General features: G+C 42.0%; 1 protein-coding gene across 1 annotated transcript; it reads right to left on the minus strand.

Moving 5' to 3' along the window:
• Nucleotides 1–1781: 1781 nt before the first annotated feature.
• Nucleotides 1782–16666, minus strand: LOC143532154 (O-fucosyltransferase 38-like). Its single transcript, XM_077027283.1, has 11 exons — nucleotides 16380–16666; nucleotides 16196–16280; nucleotides 15869–15936; nucleotides 15249–15337; nucleotides 15007–15184; nucleotides 13726–13854; nucleotides 12861–12997; nucleotides 12496–12700; nucleotides 12240–12424; nucleotides 2160–2255; nucleotides 1782–2067 (listed from the first exon to the last, which is right to left on the minus strand). Exons 1-11 carry the CDS (start codon nucleotides 16593–16595, stop codon nucleotides 1938–1940), a joined length of 1518 nt encoding a protein of 505 aa, XP_076883398.1. The 5' UTR covers nucleotides 16596–16666; the 3' UTR covers nucleotides 1782–1937.
• Nucleotides 16667–18527: the final 1861 nt, after the last annotated feature.

Raw genomic sequence — 18527 nt, forward strand, 5'->3', positions numbered from 1 at the left:
TTGAGCTTTTTTTTAAGTTGAACTTGGCTTGTGAATCTTTTTTTTAGCTCAAGGTCGACTTGTTTATTATTTGTCGATTCATATACATTTTTAATTATTTTATATATATATATATTGAGAAAACTAAACGACCCAAATCCTGTGAGTTTGGCTATGCAATCTTAAACTAATGCACGGAAGTCCAAGAGAGTTTGACCTTAAAAATGCATCGGGCTCGTTAAGGCTCCACGAGCCTGAACGATTTTCCCATTCAAGGCTTGAGCTTAGGCTCCATAATTAAACGAACTTTATTTGAGACTCTGGCTCGGCTTGTTTTGAGGTTTTATCAATCCGATCTTGAGTAACCCGTGAGTGGTTTGGCTCGTTTGCATCCCTAATGATGAGCCTCTTGGTTTTGAACCTCTTCAGGTAATGTTAGAGGTGCTTAAAAAACCGGTTTGGATTACTAAAATGGTATGTAACCTGACCCTATGTTACTTCTAAAACCGATTTCACCTTGACCCAAACCGCTAGTTGGTATATTGTTTCCCTTATCTCGGCATCCAAACCGGTTGCCGACCCGCACCGGTTTCGAAATCGATTAAACCAGTTCTAGCCGTTAGAAGGAAGCAGCCATTTTTTGAAGTTTATTTATTATTTCTATTTTTATCTTCACCATTTTGATCCCAGTGTATGTATTGGGTGTTTTGGTTGAACAACACCACTCAAAAATGCTTCTCTTGAGTCCTGTCTTAAATATTCAAAACCTTTCGTTCCAAAGGTTTCACTCATATGGCTTCATAAAGTGTATCTTCTACTAGTTGTGGTGCTTCTCAAGCAATTCGGTGGTTCAAACTATTCCTATAAAGAGGAACCCGAAAATTTGGTGCAACTCTAATAGTCTAATTTATGGGAAACTTCGAGCGGTCCGAACAAGGATCATTGCAAGTGTTGTTATAGTTTTGCAAAAGATGCAAACACAACTTTAAAAAAACATATTGCCTTAAAATATTACAAGGTGTTGAAAGACGAACCAAATGATGGTCAAATGTTAATTAAAAATGAAGGAAATTTATAGGCTTATAACGTTTATGCGGTTCGGGAGCAAATGACACATTTCCTGGTTCAAGAAAGCTTGCAAACCCTTCGACAACGATCTTTTGACTCGGGTTGTTCAAAAAACCTCTCCAATGTCGATTCACACTTAAGTAGTACTACACTTAGAAGAGATTGTTTAAAAATGTGGAAAATGGCTAAAAATAAAATAATATTATGTTTTGAAGAACTTACAAAACGGTGTTAACTTGTGATACTTGGTCGACTCCACAACATTCACCAGACTCTGAAGATCTTTGTTACCACTTATTGGGTACAATCCAATGCATGACAAATGACAAAGCGTATGCTTGCATTTGAATTGTTTGATTATTCTCCCATCGGTGAAAAATTATCAGTCGCAAACAATATCTCCGTTGCAAAACAGGTTCTTTTCTCAATGGTTTTCTAAATACTTTTGGGATTGCCGTATTGTTTTCTAATTACTTTTGTTTCCTATGTATTTGTTGTCTCTCTGAATAAAAGTGTTCCTAATCGATTGATAGTAAAGATAAATAACTTGTAAATTGTTTATACGCATCTATCAACTACAAAAGTAGAAAGAAGAAGTGAAGTTGGATTATGGTTACATCAAGTTTTAGAAGATTACTTCTTAGCAGTAGTAAAGTCAGATTAATAGAATTCTGTTAAATCCTTTCACCACAATTTAATATATGTATACATATCAGTTTTATCTTCACCAAAATGTCCAAATATGTATAACTCCTAATCCAAAGAACTCGTTGTATCACAAACCCAAAAAATACATAAGTGGTAAACCCTAAAATAAGAAGATAAACAAGAACAAAATACAAAATGAAACAACAATAATGGTTGCTAGAATATGCAAGTAATAAGTTGAGTTACTTCCTATGTTTAGATTTGCAAATGCATTCAGGATACGGATTTTGGTAAAAAGATTCTTCGACCTTGAACCGTGCTCGTCCTCTGATTCCATCTGGTGCACCCTCTCGTTTCCTTGGACCGCCTTGCCTGAAAAAGTATAGTTAAAAGGACTGAATTACCCCTGAAAAACATACAATACTATCCCTTACTTTGACAAACAAGTAACTTGTTTTATGGACCTTTTTTCATGCAAGTGCTTTACAAGATGTTGTAATGATGCTCCTTCATTAAGTTGTCCACTTTCCAACTTATCAAAGATTTCCACAAGACCTTTCCTGGTGAATATTATTATCCAAAGCCAAATATCAAGTTTTTAATATATAATTTGAAATGTTGATAACAATTTCATACTTTAGTAAATATAGTTATCAAAGCGTTGACTAAGGGCGTAAATGAGCCAAAGCCGCTCGTGAGCTACTGTAGCCAAGCTTGAACGAGCTCATGCCTAAAAATAAGCTTGTTTAATAAGCGAGTGAAGAGGTAGGTCCCAGCAGAGACCAGTTGGTCCCGCAAGACTCACCTGGAGCAGGGACGTCTGCGCAAAGGCCATCTGCTCCCGCAGGACCCACCATGCTCATAGGATCTTACGCGCAGTACACAAGCTGAACACGCAGGGAAAGCCTCCCAATGGTGAAGTACCCCGCCTGTTCCCGCAGTTGCGGATACAAGCCATCAGGAAAGGCTACCCGCAGACAGCAGGGCTACACGCACAAGACATTAGCTACTTCAGTAGTCACATGAAGGGATGAGCAAGGCGGGAACAATCCCGCCTAAATGAGCCAGTCTGATTCTGAAAGATCTCTTGTACCATACCTACAGAAGTATGGATAGGACAGACGATCTGACCAGAACAGCCCATGAGCCAATCACAGGGTGACAGCTCATCGACAACAGGACGAGGAGGAGCACCCTCTAGTACTGTTTCACTATTAGCCGCTGCCTACTCACCAACCCTTACTGAGGAGCATGCGCGGCCTACAGTTAGTGGAATAGTGTTACTGTTGGCCGTAACCTATTCACCAACCAGCATGGCCTGCGTACAATCCACAGTAAGTAGGACGTGCATAATCTACAGTTGGTGGAATAGTGCAGCCGACTTTGTTACTGTTGGCCGTAACCTACCCACCAACCAGTATGGCCTGTGCATAGTCCACTGTTGGTTGAACAGGAATACTATTCAGCCGGCTGTACCTTCTAGAAAACCTACCTTCGGCTATAAATACTCCAACATCTTGGAATGGTAAGATCATCTGCTATCCAGTTATCTAGCAATCTCTTAATATACACTTATATTCAGAGCAACCTAGTCTGATTCTCACGCCGGAGGGTGGTCACAAGGAGGAACCCCCCCCCTTCTCAGTGACGAGCTTACGGTGTTTGTTTTGCAGGTCTCCTGAAGAACAGCCTTCTCAGCTAGACCTCATTCGTGGGAAACATTACTTAACCCCCAGATTATCTATAATCTGTACCGGGTCACTTAGTGTTTCTTCATTGGCGCCATCCGTGCATAAAAGCTAGAACTATTTTAGTTTTCACAATTTCTGAAGAAATGGTTAACGTTACTCCGGTCCAAAGGCCTGTAACTGACCAAGAAACCCCGGTAACCACCCCAGCAACTGGGGGGAACACCGGCGGTTATACAATCCTTACGAACACTACCCCGACTACCCAAGCCGGGGCAAGTGGAGTAAATATTCCATTGGGGTTCACCGATACCCAACTGGAAAAACGAACGAAGGTCCCTCGCCAAACACTAGATCAAGTGAAGGCGTGGGCCGAAGCACGGCAAAGAGAATTCCAAGCCGAATTGGATGAACGCTTGCGTTCAGCTCAACAGGCTGACGAATTCACCAGTACTCGCCAACACCTCAATATGAGCAGTGACTACGAGTACTCAGAAGATGAGTTGGAGTCTGATACCGACGCGAACCCTCGCCATAAGGCGAAAGGGAAGCGTAAGGACACGGACGTCCAACCAAAAAGGAATTTTGGGGAAGCTTTTAAACCAATCACGGAGAGAAACCCGCGTGACTTCTCCAAAACCTTTAGACCAACTGCCACAAATGCAGGAAGGTCAAAATTCGCAAGAGACATTGCGGAGGCAATCGCCCCGAGAAGTGCCAAACAAATGTCAAACATTGGCACTTATGATGGTCTATCCGACCCAGACGACCATCTGAACAGGTTCATTGCGGGGGCTACCGTCAGCAACTGGACGGAACCCACGTGGTGCTACATGTTCCAGATGACTCTGGTCGGAGCAGCCAGGGCATGGTTCGATCGTTTACCGATCCACCACATATATGACTGGGCGGACTTTCAGAACAAGTTCAGCCAGCACTTCAGCCAACAGAGGAAGTACACTGAAGAGCAGTGGACGATCCTCAACTGCGTGAGAGAGGAGGATGAATCTTTACTAGACTTCATCACTCGCTTCAACTCTAAAAAGCTTAGTCTCGGCAACATAAGTGAGGATCTGGTTCGCGCCGCCTTCATCCAAGGCGCCGAATACCCATAACTTATCCGCACGTTGACGGGTAAGGATGGCATGCCATCCACATGGGATGCCATCATGACGGCGGCAAAGCTCTTTGCCGAGACGGAAAAGCAACTGGGAAGGGACCTTCCCCAGAGTACGCACCTCTACACGCAGAGGACAAGAGAGAACAATGTCCGGATCGCCCGGCAGAACAAAAAGAGGAGGCTAGGTATTTGGCAGTCAAGGGTAAACTTTGACACCTCATCCAGCTCTCGCCCTCTTGTTGGCGGAAGGGACAACACACACCCTTCAAATCGAAAACACCGGTGGACGCCACTCACAAAGAGCGTCACGGAGATATTTGCCACGGAAAAATTGCCATGGCCCAAAGCCCCATCGATCCGGCAGAAACCTAATGCGGATCAAAGCAAATCCTGTGATTTCCACGGGACAAAGGGTCATGATACTGAAGAGTGCACATCCTTGAAGGATATTATTGAAACATTTGTTAAGGATGGAAGGCTTGCACATCTCGTGGCATCAATCAGGAAGGGAGGAAGGAATGACAACCGGTACAGAGGTAACGGACGAAAGCCCGTCGACATCAGCATCAACATGGTTCATGGCAAGGTCAGAGGAAGAAAAAGACAGGTGATAGAACCATGCGCGTGGAAGGAAGCTGAGGTGCGCTTCCCGCGAGTGCCAGGAGGCCCCAGCAAAGAAGGCCCCATCGTCATCAGAAGCCAGCTGGGGCACTACATCACCTCCCGCACTCTTGCTGACAACGGCGCTTCGTCGACAGTGATGTACAGGCAGTTCTTTGATAAGCTGGATGATGAAGACAAGGAACGCTTGGAAACGGTCTACGCTTCAATGGAAGGGTTTGATGGCAGTACAGAAACACCCCTGGGTATCCTATCTTTCCCCGTTACTCTTACCGATGGGAATCATTCACGCACAGAAGACGTGGATTTTGTCGTGATGAAAAAGCCACACCACACATACGACATCCTATTCGGAAGAGATGGGATGGCAAGATTCAACGCCGTGGTATCTTCAGTCCACGGCATGATGGGATGGCCAACAGCTGAGGGTGTAGCAATGATCTCTGGCATTCCCCAGGTATGCATTGCATCTGTCTCATCTAAACCCAAACTGAAGAAGGCTAAACCAACCATCACTGAACCGGAAAAATGGGCCTTCAATGGCAAATACCCCGACCAGGCCGTTACCATTGGACCAACAATTGTTGATCCCACCCGCACCTTACTCAAGCGCTTACTGCAGAAAAACGCTGACATCTTTGCGTGGACACCAGCTGACATGACTGGTGTACCCCGAAGTAAGGCGGAGCATAAGCTCAAATGCGATCCGGCTGTTACGCCAATCGTACAAAAGCGCAGGGTAATGGGGCCTGAACAAACTAACGCGTGTAGAACCCAAGTCAAGGAACTCCTTGACGCAGGCATCGTACGCGTTAGTAGATATCAAACATGGGTTGCAAATCCCGTAATGGTACCGAAGAATGACAAACAATGGCGCATGTGCATAGATTTCAAAGATTTGAACAAAGCATGCCCCAAAGATTGTTATCCGTTACCAGAAATTGATCTCAAAGTGGATTCGTTGGCGCCATTTCGCCTTAAATGCTTCTTGGATGCGTATAAGGGGTACCACCAAATCCACATGGCCATTGATGACCAGGACAAAACCGCATTTCGGACGCCCGATGGTACATTTTGTTATAAAATGATGCCATTCGGACTTAAGAATGCAGGGTCCACGTACCAACGACTAATGGACAAAGAGTTTCATGCCCAAATCGGGAGAAACTTGGAAGTCTATATGGATGATTTGGTCATCAAAAGCCTCGAGCCTGAGGCGATGTTGAAAGACATTGAAGAAACTTTCAACACGCTCCGAAAGATAAACATGAAGCTCAACCCGAGCAAGTGTTCATTTGGGATGGAAGAAGGGAAGTTCTTGGGAGTCATTGTTACTAAAGATGGCTTTAGAGCGAACCCTGAAAAGGTCGAAGCCATTGTTAAAATGGAATCACCTACCACCATCAAACAGGCTCAGACACTGAATGGGCGACTAGTCGCACTTAATCGCTTCTTGGCAAACCATGCGGATAAGTCGTTTCCTTTCGTGTCAACACTGAGAAACTGCCTAAAGAAAACGCACTTCCGCTGGACACCAGAAGCGGAAGCAGCTTTTCAGGAGATTCGGTCACGCCTGATCGAACTTCCAACGCTTACAGCACCACAAGCGGGAGAGGAGTTAATCCTATACCTTTCCGCAACAGATAGAGCAACCGGGGCAGTCTTGCTAGTAGAACGAAAGGGCATCCAGATGCCAATCTATTATGTTAGCCGTGTACTAACAGACGTAGAAACCCGGTACTCTACCCTCGAAAAATTGGTCTTAGCACTTATACACGCTTCACGCAGGTTAAAACGATATTTCCAGGGCCACCCAATCACCATTCTCACCAACTTCAAACTCTCAAATGTTCTAGGCAAACCCGAATTATCGGGACGTCTAGCCAAATGGGCAATTGAATTGGGAGAATATGCAATTAAGTACAAGCCAAGACCAGCCATAAAAGGCCAGGTCTTGGCCGATTTTATTGCAGAAGTCCCCGTTTCGCGGGAAAAAGAGTGCCAGGAGGAGGCTCAACCCTCCCCAGCACAGGACGTCAATGATGTCTGGCGACTCTACACTGATGGAGCAGCCAGTAACGAGGGTTCAGGCGCAGGGTTAAAATTAACCAACCCAGCAGGCCAAGAATATACTTACGCTATTCGGCTGGACTTTCCAAGTACGAATAACGAAGCCGAATATGAAGCATTCTTGGCCGGTTTGAGAATTGCGCGTAAGATGGGAGTGAAAAACTTAGAAGCCCACGTGGATTCCATGCTGGTGGCCAACCAAATAAATGGAACATACACGGCTGTGAATGACACCATGGCCCTGTACCTCGCCCAGGCAAAAACCCTTATGCGTGATTTTAGTGATTGTAAAGTCATACACGTTAAGCGCAGTGAAAACAAATCTGCGGATGCGTTAAGCAAGCTTGCATCACTAGCCTTCACCCACTTGGGAAAGGACATCCGCATTGAACTCCTCGAAGCACCATCAGTCCCGCACAAGGAAATTTGTGTCATCCAGAACAATACAGAAACATGGATGACACCAATAATAAATTACCTTGCAGCAGGAATACTACCAGAGTCAAAAACACAGGCAAGAAAACTACGCTGTAAAGCACTGAATTATCAACTCGTCAATGACATCCTTTACAGACGTAACTTTCTTGGCCCACTCTTGAGATGTGTGGACAACCAAGATGCCGGCTACCTCCTAAGGGAAGTACACGAAGGCATCTGTGGGGTACACGCAGGCCCCCGCGCTGTTGTAGCCAAGCTAAACAACGCGGGATACTTTTGGCCGGGGATGCATACGGATGCACTGGCATACATCAGAAAATGCAGGTCTTGCCAGCTTTACGCACCATCTGCGGATTCCTCAGAAGAAGATAGGATGTAAGGATTTCCAACAGCGGGTACAGCATTGAGGGGTTCGGGAAAAAATATCTCCTTACCTGGCCGCCGGTGGCTCAGGATCTCTTGGCCTGGCGGATAGACCTCCACAAACCTATCCGCCGTTTGCTCCAGGATGGGCAACTCATTGTCGTCCAGAGCACGAGTGCCCACCCGTACGGGACGGTCAGCCTCCCGCGGGAACAGGAGCGACTCCAAATTATTCCCCTCTGAAAGAAAAGAAACAGTTAGAAAAATAAACTAATATCAGCAAGAAAGACAAGACATACCATAAGGAATAGAGTTCAAACCGTATTCGAGAAGGATAGGAAACCGAGACGCATCCTTCCATACCCGGCTCATCCCCAGCAGCACCATCCCGGACTCCGCAAACCGGTAAACCGGAGATTGGACCCGGGATATCTTCGCGAACCATTCCGCCTCCTGGTAGCTGGAAGCGTGAAGGCTCGGAAGCGCTTGGCCCTTCTTGAACTTCATAGCAATGGGGATGGCGCGGGCAGAGATGTAGAAGAACTCCCGCTTCCACGATCGGAGACTGCGCTCGGTCACGCAGATCTTTAAACCCTTTATACGGGTTGTCAGGGTGTACCACCCTTGGACGCACCTCCAAGTATAGAAGGTCATCAGGCGGTCCACGTAGGGCTCAATACCCAGAATCCGGCACACCCACTCGAAGTGCCGGACCTTGGCAATCGCCATCGGATGCACCTCGGTCAGGTGCACCCCGTGCCTCTCCAGGACACGGTACATAAACTTTGTCAATGGGAACCTAAGGTTTCCATAAACAAAGAATGCAGCATATACCCCGATCTTGCCACTGGGGGCATCGTACACAGTCTGGTGAGATTCAGGAAACTCAGGCTCGAGAGACTCGAGCATGAACTTCCTGACGATGTACTGGTACTGATCGACAGGTAGAGCACACTGGCACTCGCCAGCAGTACTCCTATCGTCGGCTACAGCTTCAGCATCATGAGAAGACATTTTTGCAGAAAGAAGTGATTTCGAGAAAATGCTTGCCTGAAAAAGGGGAGTATTTGCCGGAAATCACTAAGAAGAAGAAGAGAGGTGAAAGTGTGAATTGCAAATAACCCTCTTCCCCTTTATATAGTAATCGCAATTAATGCGGTGAATTTAATGCGGAGGAGAGAGAAATCGACAGTGCAATGAAACTATGACACGTGGCAAAAAGCAAGCTGGCAACAGCTGTTGAAAGGACGTGCCAGTAACTTCGCGGCCACGCGCCCGAAAAAACACGCCCACGCGCCTGAAAAAGCGACTGGAATGACCATGTTCTGTCACGTCACCATAACTTCCTGCACGTCCTGACACAGTCAGAAGAAACCGTCACACGACGTTTCAGATGTTTGGATTGTTCTTATCCTCACCAACCTTTCGAATTTCAAAATTCAAAATTCAAAAAGATTCAAAAGTAAGCGGGAAAATACCCCTTACCTTGGCAACCAAGTAACCATAAGACGGATGCGGGTACAGTGTTATGGTCAAAACCTTCCACATACCTAGCACCCGCAGGGAATTGAAGCCAAGAATACCCCGGCAACAAAGTAACTATAAGACGGGTGCGGATACAGTGTTAAGGCAAAACCCTTCACGTACCTAGCACCCGCAGGGAATTGACGCCAGGAGTACCTTGAAAGTAAAGTAACCGTAAGACGAGCGCGGGTACAGTGTTAAGGCAAAACCCTTCACATACCTAGCGCTCGGCAGGGAATTGAAACCAGGCAGGATCTTCTGGGCAATGCTTGTGGAAACGGAAATAACATCCCCGCATAGCGGGAACGTCGAGAACTACATTGTCTGAGGCTCCAGGATGGAATTGGTGGTTTAAACATAATTGATCACTATGTTCAAAACCACTAAAACCTCAAGGAGAATCCACACAAGTGAGACTCAACGCTCCTGACTTGCGAGAAGGTTACATACCTACCCGCATCATACCCAAAGATCAAGCAAAAAAATCGGGAATTTTTGCAAGTGACATTAGGAAACCCGCGGGAAGAATCCCCACGGAGAACCTTAAAACTAGAAACCCTTTTCAAAACCCCTTGCTCAAAGTCCAAAAGTTCACCTCACTCTATTAAACATTCATGAGAAGAACATTGGACTGGGGGGACTTGAAGAGGTAGGTCCCAGCAGAGACCAGTTGGTCCCGCAAGACTCACCTGGAGCAGGGACGTCTGCGCAAAGGCCATCTGCTCCCGCAGGACCCACCATGCTCATAGGATCTTACGCGCAGTACACAAGCTGAACACGCAGGGAAAGCCTCCCAATGGTGAAGTACCCCGCCTGTTCCCGCAGTTGCGGATACAAGCCATCAGGAAAGGCTACCCGCAGACAGCAGGGCTACACGCACAAGACATTAGCTACTTCAGTAGTCACATGAAGGGATGAGCAAGGCGGGAACAATCCCGCCTAAATGAGCCAGTCTGATTCTGAAAGATCTCTTGTACCATACCTACAGAAGTATGGATAGGACAGACGATCTGACCAGAACAGCCCATGAGCCAATCACAGGGTGACAGCTCATCGACAACAGGACGAGGAGGAGCACCCTCTAGTACTGTTTCACTATTAGCCGCTGCCTACTCACCAACCCTTACTGAGGAGCATGCGCGGCCTACAGTTAGTGGAATAGTGTTACTGTTGGCCGTAACCTATTCACCAACCAGCATGGCCTGCGTACAATCCACAGTAAGTAGGACGTGCATAATCTACAGTTGGTGGAATAGTGCAGCCGACTTTGTTACTGTTGGCCGTAACCTACCCACCAACCAGTATGGCCTGTGCATAGTCCACTGTTGGTTGAACAGGAATACTATTCAGCCGGCTGTACCTTCTAGAAAACCTACCTTCGGCTATAAATACTCCAACATCTTGGAATGGTAAGATCATCTGCTATCCAGTTATCTAGCAATCTCTTAATATACACTTATATTCAGAGCAACCTAGTCTGATTCTCACGCCGGAGGGTGGTCACAAGGAGGAACCCCCCCCTTCTCAGTGACGAGCTTACGGTGTTTGTTTTGCAGGTCTCCTGAAGAACAGCCTTCTCAGCTAGACCTCATTCGTGGGAAACATTACTTAACCCCCAGATTATCTATAATCTGTACCGGGTCACTTAGTGTTTCTTCAGCGAGCCTGAGCTTTACTTATCGAGCTCGAGCTGGCTAAATAATATAATTACATATATAGTTAATAAAAGTTATATTAGTTATATAATTTTTCATTCATATATTAAATATATATTTATATAACAATTATTGTGATATACATAACTAAATAATACATATTATAATCTATAATATATATAAACGAAAACATAAAAATCCTACGTGTCGCGATGTGGTCGCTCCCCCTTTTTTTGGAGTCGCCAGATTTGCTTGATTTTTAAATGGAGGCTTCTCATGGATTTGACCCGAATTCATGGATATGGGTCTTACCAAACCCAAATATTTCTTAAACGGGTTATAACATCTCATTAAATAAAAAATTATTTTCACCAAATTATTGATGTAAAAATCCTATAAAATAGGGCATGCTAAAAATTAATACTTTTTTTATTTTTAAAAAAGATATATATATATATATATATATATTATTTAAATTAAAAAACCAATTTTATAGTAAAAAAAATAATCGGGTCTTGGGTCTCATCAAACCATAACTATATTATTAACTTTCATAAATATTATTTATAATTAAAAAAACCAATTTATAGTAATAAAAATATACGGGTCTTGGGTCTCATTAAAATCATATAGCTTTTAAACCGGGTTATAACATCTCATTTATTTGTGAAACAATTTATCATCAAATCATAAGTATATCATTAACTTTCATACAATAAAAAATATAAATTCAAAAAATAAATAAATATTAGAACAAACAATATAAAACAACCCCCGTAATACGGGGGATAAAAACTAGTTTATATATAAAAGTTATAATTTAAATATATATACACATAATTACAGATGTCTATACATTAATTAATTAATACATAATAAATGAGCCGAGCTCAAGCTTGAAAGGCTATCCACGAGCCGAGCTCAATCTCCAGCTTGAGTAAGTTAAACGAGCCGACTCGGGCTCAGCTCATTTACACCCCTAGCTTTGACGTGTTGTAGTATTTAATTACACACTCTCAATATAACTTATAAAAGTGAAAATGATAAGGTCAATGTGTAAAGTACCTGTCAGGAGTAATAGTCTTGCGGTGGCCTAAAAGTCTTCGATGGCCCTCAACTGCTCTCGCCATGTTACCCGAATATGTCGGTACGAACACATCACTCTCTAGAGAAATTATATAATCAAGTGCAGCCGTTTGCGACGCATGATTGGAGTACACCTTCAACTCTTCTTCACTTGCTACCATATCCTGAAATCATTTTACAAAATAATAAACTCAACCATCATCAACCTTAAAAAGATAAGACCAAAGTTCTCAACCTTGAATAACACGTTTGGGAAACGAGACGTGAGATCTGAAAGATGAGCATAAATTTCACCAGCAGCAATATATACAACTGTTGAAGGAGGATAACCGAGAGCCTGAAGAAATATTCCAACTTCTTTTGGAGTCAACGGACATAAACCTGCGATTCTCTGCTCGGTTGAATTGATTTTCTTTACTTTCCAGTGATTCGTATTCTCTCTGAAAAAAACATAATTCAAATATTTTTAGTTAATTACTTGGATGGTCCCTGTGGTATGTCCATATTGCAAGTTTGGTCCCTAACATTGAGAAATTACATATAATTAACTAACTCTTGTGTTTTGTTTTGTTTTTTTAATTTGTAACAGATAACACGTACCTAAGCAATCTAAGATCTTCAGATTCCGAGTCAGACAAGCCGTATGTACAACCAGAGAAAGCCAGCATGTCTTTCTCGTATCTCAGATGAAGAGAAATATATCTTCCTTCACGCGATCTGAGCCGTTCAACTAGCTTCTGCGGATTCACCAGCATGTATGTTCAGGGCCTAATATAAAACAAATCCTCATCCATGACTTCACCAACATTTGACAATACATGACATCACATTTATTCAATTATCAGTGGAGGTGACAATTTTGACACATTTATTTATGAAGACCCAGGTTGTGTTTGGATTATCATTGTAATCAATTTGCCTTTGTAATCATAAAGAGTTTGCATGTAAACCTAACGTTTTGATCCATACTAAAAAGACACGCTACACTAAGATCTTTTCCAATGGGAAGCCTAAAAAGACACGCTCTAATGCCTTAATTCTAGTCAATAGCTTTTTTAACATAACCAAATGAGTGCAAACCCAACTCTTCCCAATTCTAGTTTCTGTGTTATCTTTAAAGGCGAGTATCATCAAGAATAATAAACAAAAGTCAATGATGTAATAAAAGAATATGCTGAAAAATATTTACAGATGCGGGAATTTAAATCTACCAATATAAAAGTAAACATGACATATTGCATTAGGAACAAAAAGTGCTATTCAGTAAAAAAAATAAACAAAATTTTCTTAAACTTACATTTGAAAATTCTACACATGATTTTGATCCAAACTCTTTGTAGTCAAGATTACTTAAATTTCATTACACGCGTGTTATCAAGATGAAGGGAACAAATGAATGTATGTAACTAAAGATTATACAGGGAAAAATTATTACCAAAATGTATCAATGAAGGGAATCTCATACCTTGCCAAGGGTTTCAATAGAAGGAGAAAACCGAAGAGCATGATAAAGAGCACGACAACGCAATCTCTGGATATCTAGTGGCAGATCATTGTTTGCTAGTCGAGAATCTGATTTTGGAACATGAATCACCTGCACAACAACCAATAAATAATATATAATTGCAGGTAAAAGCATCTCAAACTAAAGAAATAACAAGAGAACACGTGCATATGATCAATAAGACAACCGACTGGCCCACTACATTGGAGGTGATGGATGGAAAATCTAGAAACTGATTCAGAAGATCCTAATTTGAGATATAAAAATGCAGCCTCTCAACATAAGTAAACAGCCAAAACCTGTACAAAGGTTGGTAGTCTCCCTACACAATGTATCTTAGCTTTGCTGGGTAATGACTTATATTGAAAAGCTTAATCCTCTTAAGTCTTAACTAAGAAGTAAGACATAAAGATACTAAAAAGATGCATAAGCAAAATCAGACATGCTAGGTAAGAAATATAGGCCTAATGCATCTTGGAACCCTTATACTAATATAAACTATAAGGAAGCCATTTATATCATTTAATCTAGTAACTGTTGGTTAAATAAACTAGGGAAAAAAAAGGAAATTCATCAGAGAAATATCTCTACTTTTTGCTGCAAGATACAATTATCTGAGAAATGTGACTTCAGCCACAGGTCTCTTAAGTCTAATGGAGGAAAATAGGATATTTTCCTGATGTTTAATGGGGTTTCCATTTGATTTATGTAAAAGTAGTTGGACTACATCTTTGAATGAATTGTGTTATTACAGTAGAGAGGGAACCCTCAATAACAGAAACTAGAAACAAACCCTAAAGGCACCTAACTCAGGCCTGTGGGCTAAACACAAACAAACCCTAATCTAATACTTAACAATTTACTTAACCTACATGTAGCAGATAGTAACTGAATTACTGATTACTATTTTGTTATTTGGGAAAGGAATACATTACTTGAAGTGGCTAATATCTCAACATAGAAGCGTATAAACCAATTCGAAGTGGGTAGTACCAAAGCAGCTAATGTAAGAACAAGGGATGTTTTGAAGCAATTATAAGCATGTATACTATAGTATTCTTATATTACTAAACCAGTAAAAGAATACGCCTTTATATACGCGTATTTCATACCAAACAAGCCAGTGTAAAAACCATATCTCAAAGCAGATGTCACCAACAATTCAAATTATTGAGTTAAGCAATGAAAAAGTGACAATTAGACTGTAGAAAGAAAGCATAACAAAGTATAGAAACAACATGCCTGATAATCAGCCCATAATTTGGTCATCTCTTCATAATAACCTAAACCACCCCAAGATGTGAAGTGTTTTCTTGCACGAGGAACATTGACCAACTCATAAGGAAGCTTCTTTATGATTCTAACATCCCGTTTTAAGCTATCAATGAAATAGTCTTCATCAAAGATATCTGAAAATATACTGCATAACAGATAATTAGGATACAGTGTTAATTAATCATACATGTAGTAAAACTTATGATTACCTTTTGTCTTGCCAGAATGAACGCTTATCAAGTTCAGGAATCACTAGTGTTGCATTCATCATGCGTGCAATTGCTACCATATCAGCAATCTGTCAAAATACCAGCCGTGTTGTATCATGCTAAACTCAAAACAGTATCTTAGAAACTAATGTACTTTTTGCTCTACAATCACAAATATATACCAAGGTTTAAACAACCATAGAAGAAATCTAAATCATAAATTAAAACCTTGATTTTAAAATGCGTGAATCTCTCCGACACGCTTTGAACCAAAAAAACGATGCGTGCGTGAGGCGTTTGTTATTAAAATATATATACTAAAAACTTGGTTATAGATAATATTTTCAGTTTTTAACTTGTTAACTTTTAAACACTAAAATAAAAAATTTACAAAAGGCTATAGTACCAACAAAGAAGTTTTACATATAACCAAGACAAGACTTAAGTTTTAACTATGTGTAGTAATCTATGTAGGTTAACTCAGAAATGCACACATCATGCATTATGCGATTTAGAGCGCATCATCCTCACATCATGACATTGCAGCGCATCATGTGCTTCTCGCATTATGCGTGCATTTTAAAACAGACAAGTATTATAAAAGAGATATGAATACTGACACCAGTACGCATTTGATTGAGTCCACCATTGCTTCTTAAAGTGATATAACGATCCCCTCCTTGAACACCTGAGAACATAAAGTCATTACAAGGCCATAGTTTTGCCTTAATGCAGTCTTAACGTACAGTTTCGTTAGCTTTATGCTACCTTATTCATGTCTCTCTCTCTCTCTCTCTCTTTCTCTCTCTCTTTTATTACATAACAGTACTATTATTTTTAGCTCTTTTCGCTTCATTGTTGTTTCGTTTGTTATTAATAATTGCAAGGCAGAAAAACAGTTACTAAAGTAATTAACAATCTAAATGCATCATAAGCTATAAGACTACCTTGATAGCGAGACGTAGGATTAACGCATGAACGTAAACCGTCACTAATCGGAGGTTTCCAAAGTTTATAATTATCATCCGGAAGCTGAAGCAATGAATCATCATATATAATAATATTACTCGAAATGGCATCTATAGCATAAGTGAATTTAAACCTCCTAATAATGAAATTGTGAAATTGAACCTGTTGAGATACGGATACCGATACGACGTCGTTGTGTGATGGCAATTGGAGATTTAGGTTTTCTTCATCCTCTAATACGCGCCTGCTGTAGAAATTGAAGACGAAGATGAAGAGGATCAAGAGGATAAAGAAGCGAAGGATGGAGGATGAGTTGGAACAGAATGATGAGATCCGAAATGAAGATGAAGATCCTCCTCGAGTGGTAACCGTTTTCATTGATGAGTCAGATCTCAGTTTCAAGTAAGTCTATGCATACCGGTAACTGTTTTGTTATTCAACCAGCTATGACTTTGTGGTCACAGGTTGGTTTGCGACAGACCTTGGGTTCCCAGATGCCACTTAACAACAGTTCTATCGTTACTAAAGTCAAAATCTTATGACATAAGACCATTCTCATTGAGGGAATCTTTTTGGATCGGTCGGTTAATTTTGATAAAAAATAAAATCAAAAGTGAAGTATATTGTCCGAACAAGTCGGTGGACCGACTCTTGGTTGGGTACTTGATTGCTATGCTGGCATCACAAAACAACAAATTTTACTCCACAAAATAGTTAATTCACTCTATATCTTCATTAGTTTCTTTTGTAATACAGTTTCATTATCAAGATCACTAAGACTATCAATATCATGTAGATATAAATCATCTAATTCATCTCCTTTATCTTCAACATCTTCAACTTCATCAAATATATCATCCACAACTGCTCTAAATGATTCCATATCTTGATTTGGCTCATCAATACTGTCTTCATTAACTAGGAAGTCTGAATCATCATCAGAACCGTCTGCCTCACTATCAAACCCATCTACATCTTCATCAGATTCAGACACCCTAACATTATGTAAATCCATGTCATCTAATTCAACTACATCATCCTCTTTAGGTGATTCTAAACTGTTAATAGGTGTCATTGTAGCCCCACTTTTTGATTCACCATCTCTTTCCACATTAAAACAATTTACCATTGAAGCCTCTTTTACCTTTGATACAATGTGTGAATGTTCCACGTTGAAGAAACACTAAGTGACCCTGTACAGATTATAGATAATCTGGGGGTTAAGTAATGTTTCCCACGGATGAGGTCTAGCTGAGAAGGCTGTTCTTCAGGAGACCTGCAAAACAAACACCGTAAGCTCGTCACTGAGAAGGGGGGGGATCCTCCTTGTGACCACCCTCCGGCGTGAGAATCAGACTAGGTTGCTCTGAATATAAGTGTATATTAAGAGATTGCTAGATAACTGGATAGCAGATGATCTTACCATTCCAAGATGTTGGAGTATTTATAGCCGAAGGTAGGTTTCCTAGAAGGTACAGCCGGCTGAATAGTATTCCTGTTCTACCAACAGTGGACTATACACAGGCCATACTGGTTGGTGGATAGATTACGGCCAACAGTAACTATGTCGGCTGCACTATTCCTCCAACTGTAGATTATGCACGTCCTACCTACTGTGGATTATACGCAGGCCATGCTGGTTGGTGAATAGGTTACGGCCAACAGTAACACTATTTCACCAACTGTAGGCTGCGCACGCCCTACAGTAAGGGTTGGTGAGTAGGCAGCGGCTAATAGTGACAAACAGTACTAGAGGGTGCTCCTCCTCGCACTGTTGTCGGTGAGCTGTCACCCTGTGATTGGCTCATGGGTTGTTCTGGTCAGATCGTCTGTCCTTTCCATACCTTGGTAGGTATAGTACAGAAGATCTTTCAGAATCGTACAGACTGGCTCATTTAGGCGGGATTGTTCCCGCCTTGCTCATTCCTTCATGTGACTACTGAAGTATATATTGTCTTGTGCGTGTAGCCCTGCTGTCCGCGGGTAGCCTTCCCTGATGGCTTGTATCCGCAACTGCGGGAACAGGCGGGGTACTTCACCATTGGGAGGCTTTCCCTGCGTGTACAGCTTGCGTACTGCGCGTAAGGTTCTATGAGCATGGTGGGTCCTGCGGGAGCAGATGGTCTTTGCGCAGACGTCCCTGTTTAAGGTGAGTCTTGCGGGACCAACTGGGTTCTGCTGGGACCTACCTCTTCACACGTACACCTCAATTACCCTATGCACACTAATATATCATATGAGGCTAAGAGCATCAGTATCATTGGACAAGGGTCTTAAACTAGAATCCAAGTCCTCTTCGAGAATCCAAAA

This window comes from Bidens hawaiensis, unplaced genomic scaffold (assembly GCF_021521415.1).
Source record: "Bidens hawaiensis isolate Kalapana, Puna unplaced genomic scaffold, B.hawaiensis_p1.1 tig00009361_1, whole genome shotgun sequence".
In the NCBI taxonomy this organism is placed as follows: domain Eukaryota; kingdom Viridiplantae; phylum Streptophyta; class Magnoliopsida; order Asterales; family Asteraceae; genus Bidens; species Bidens hawaiensis.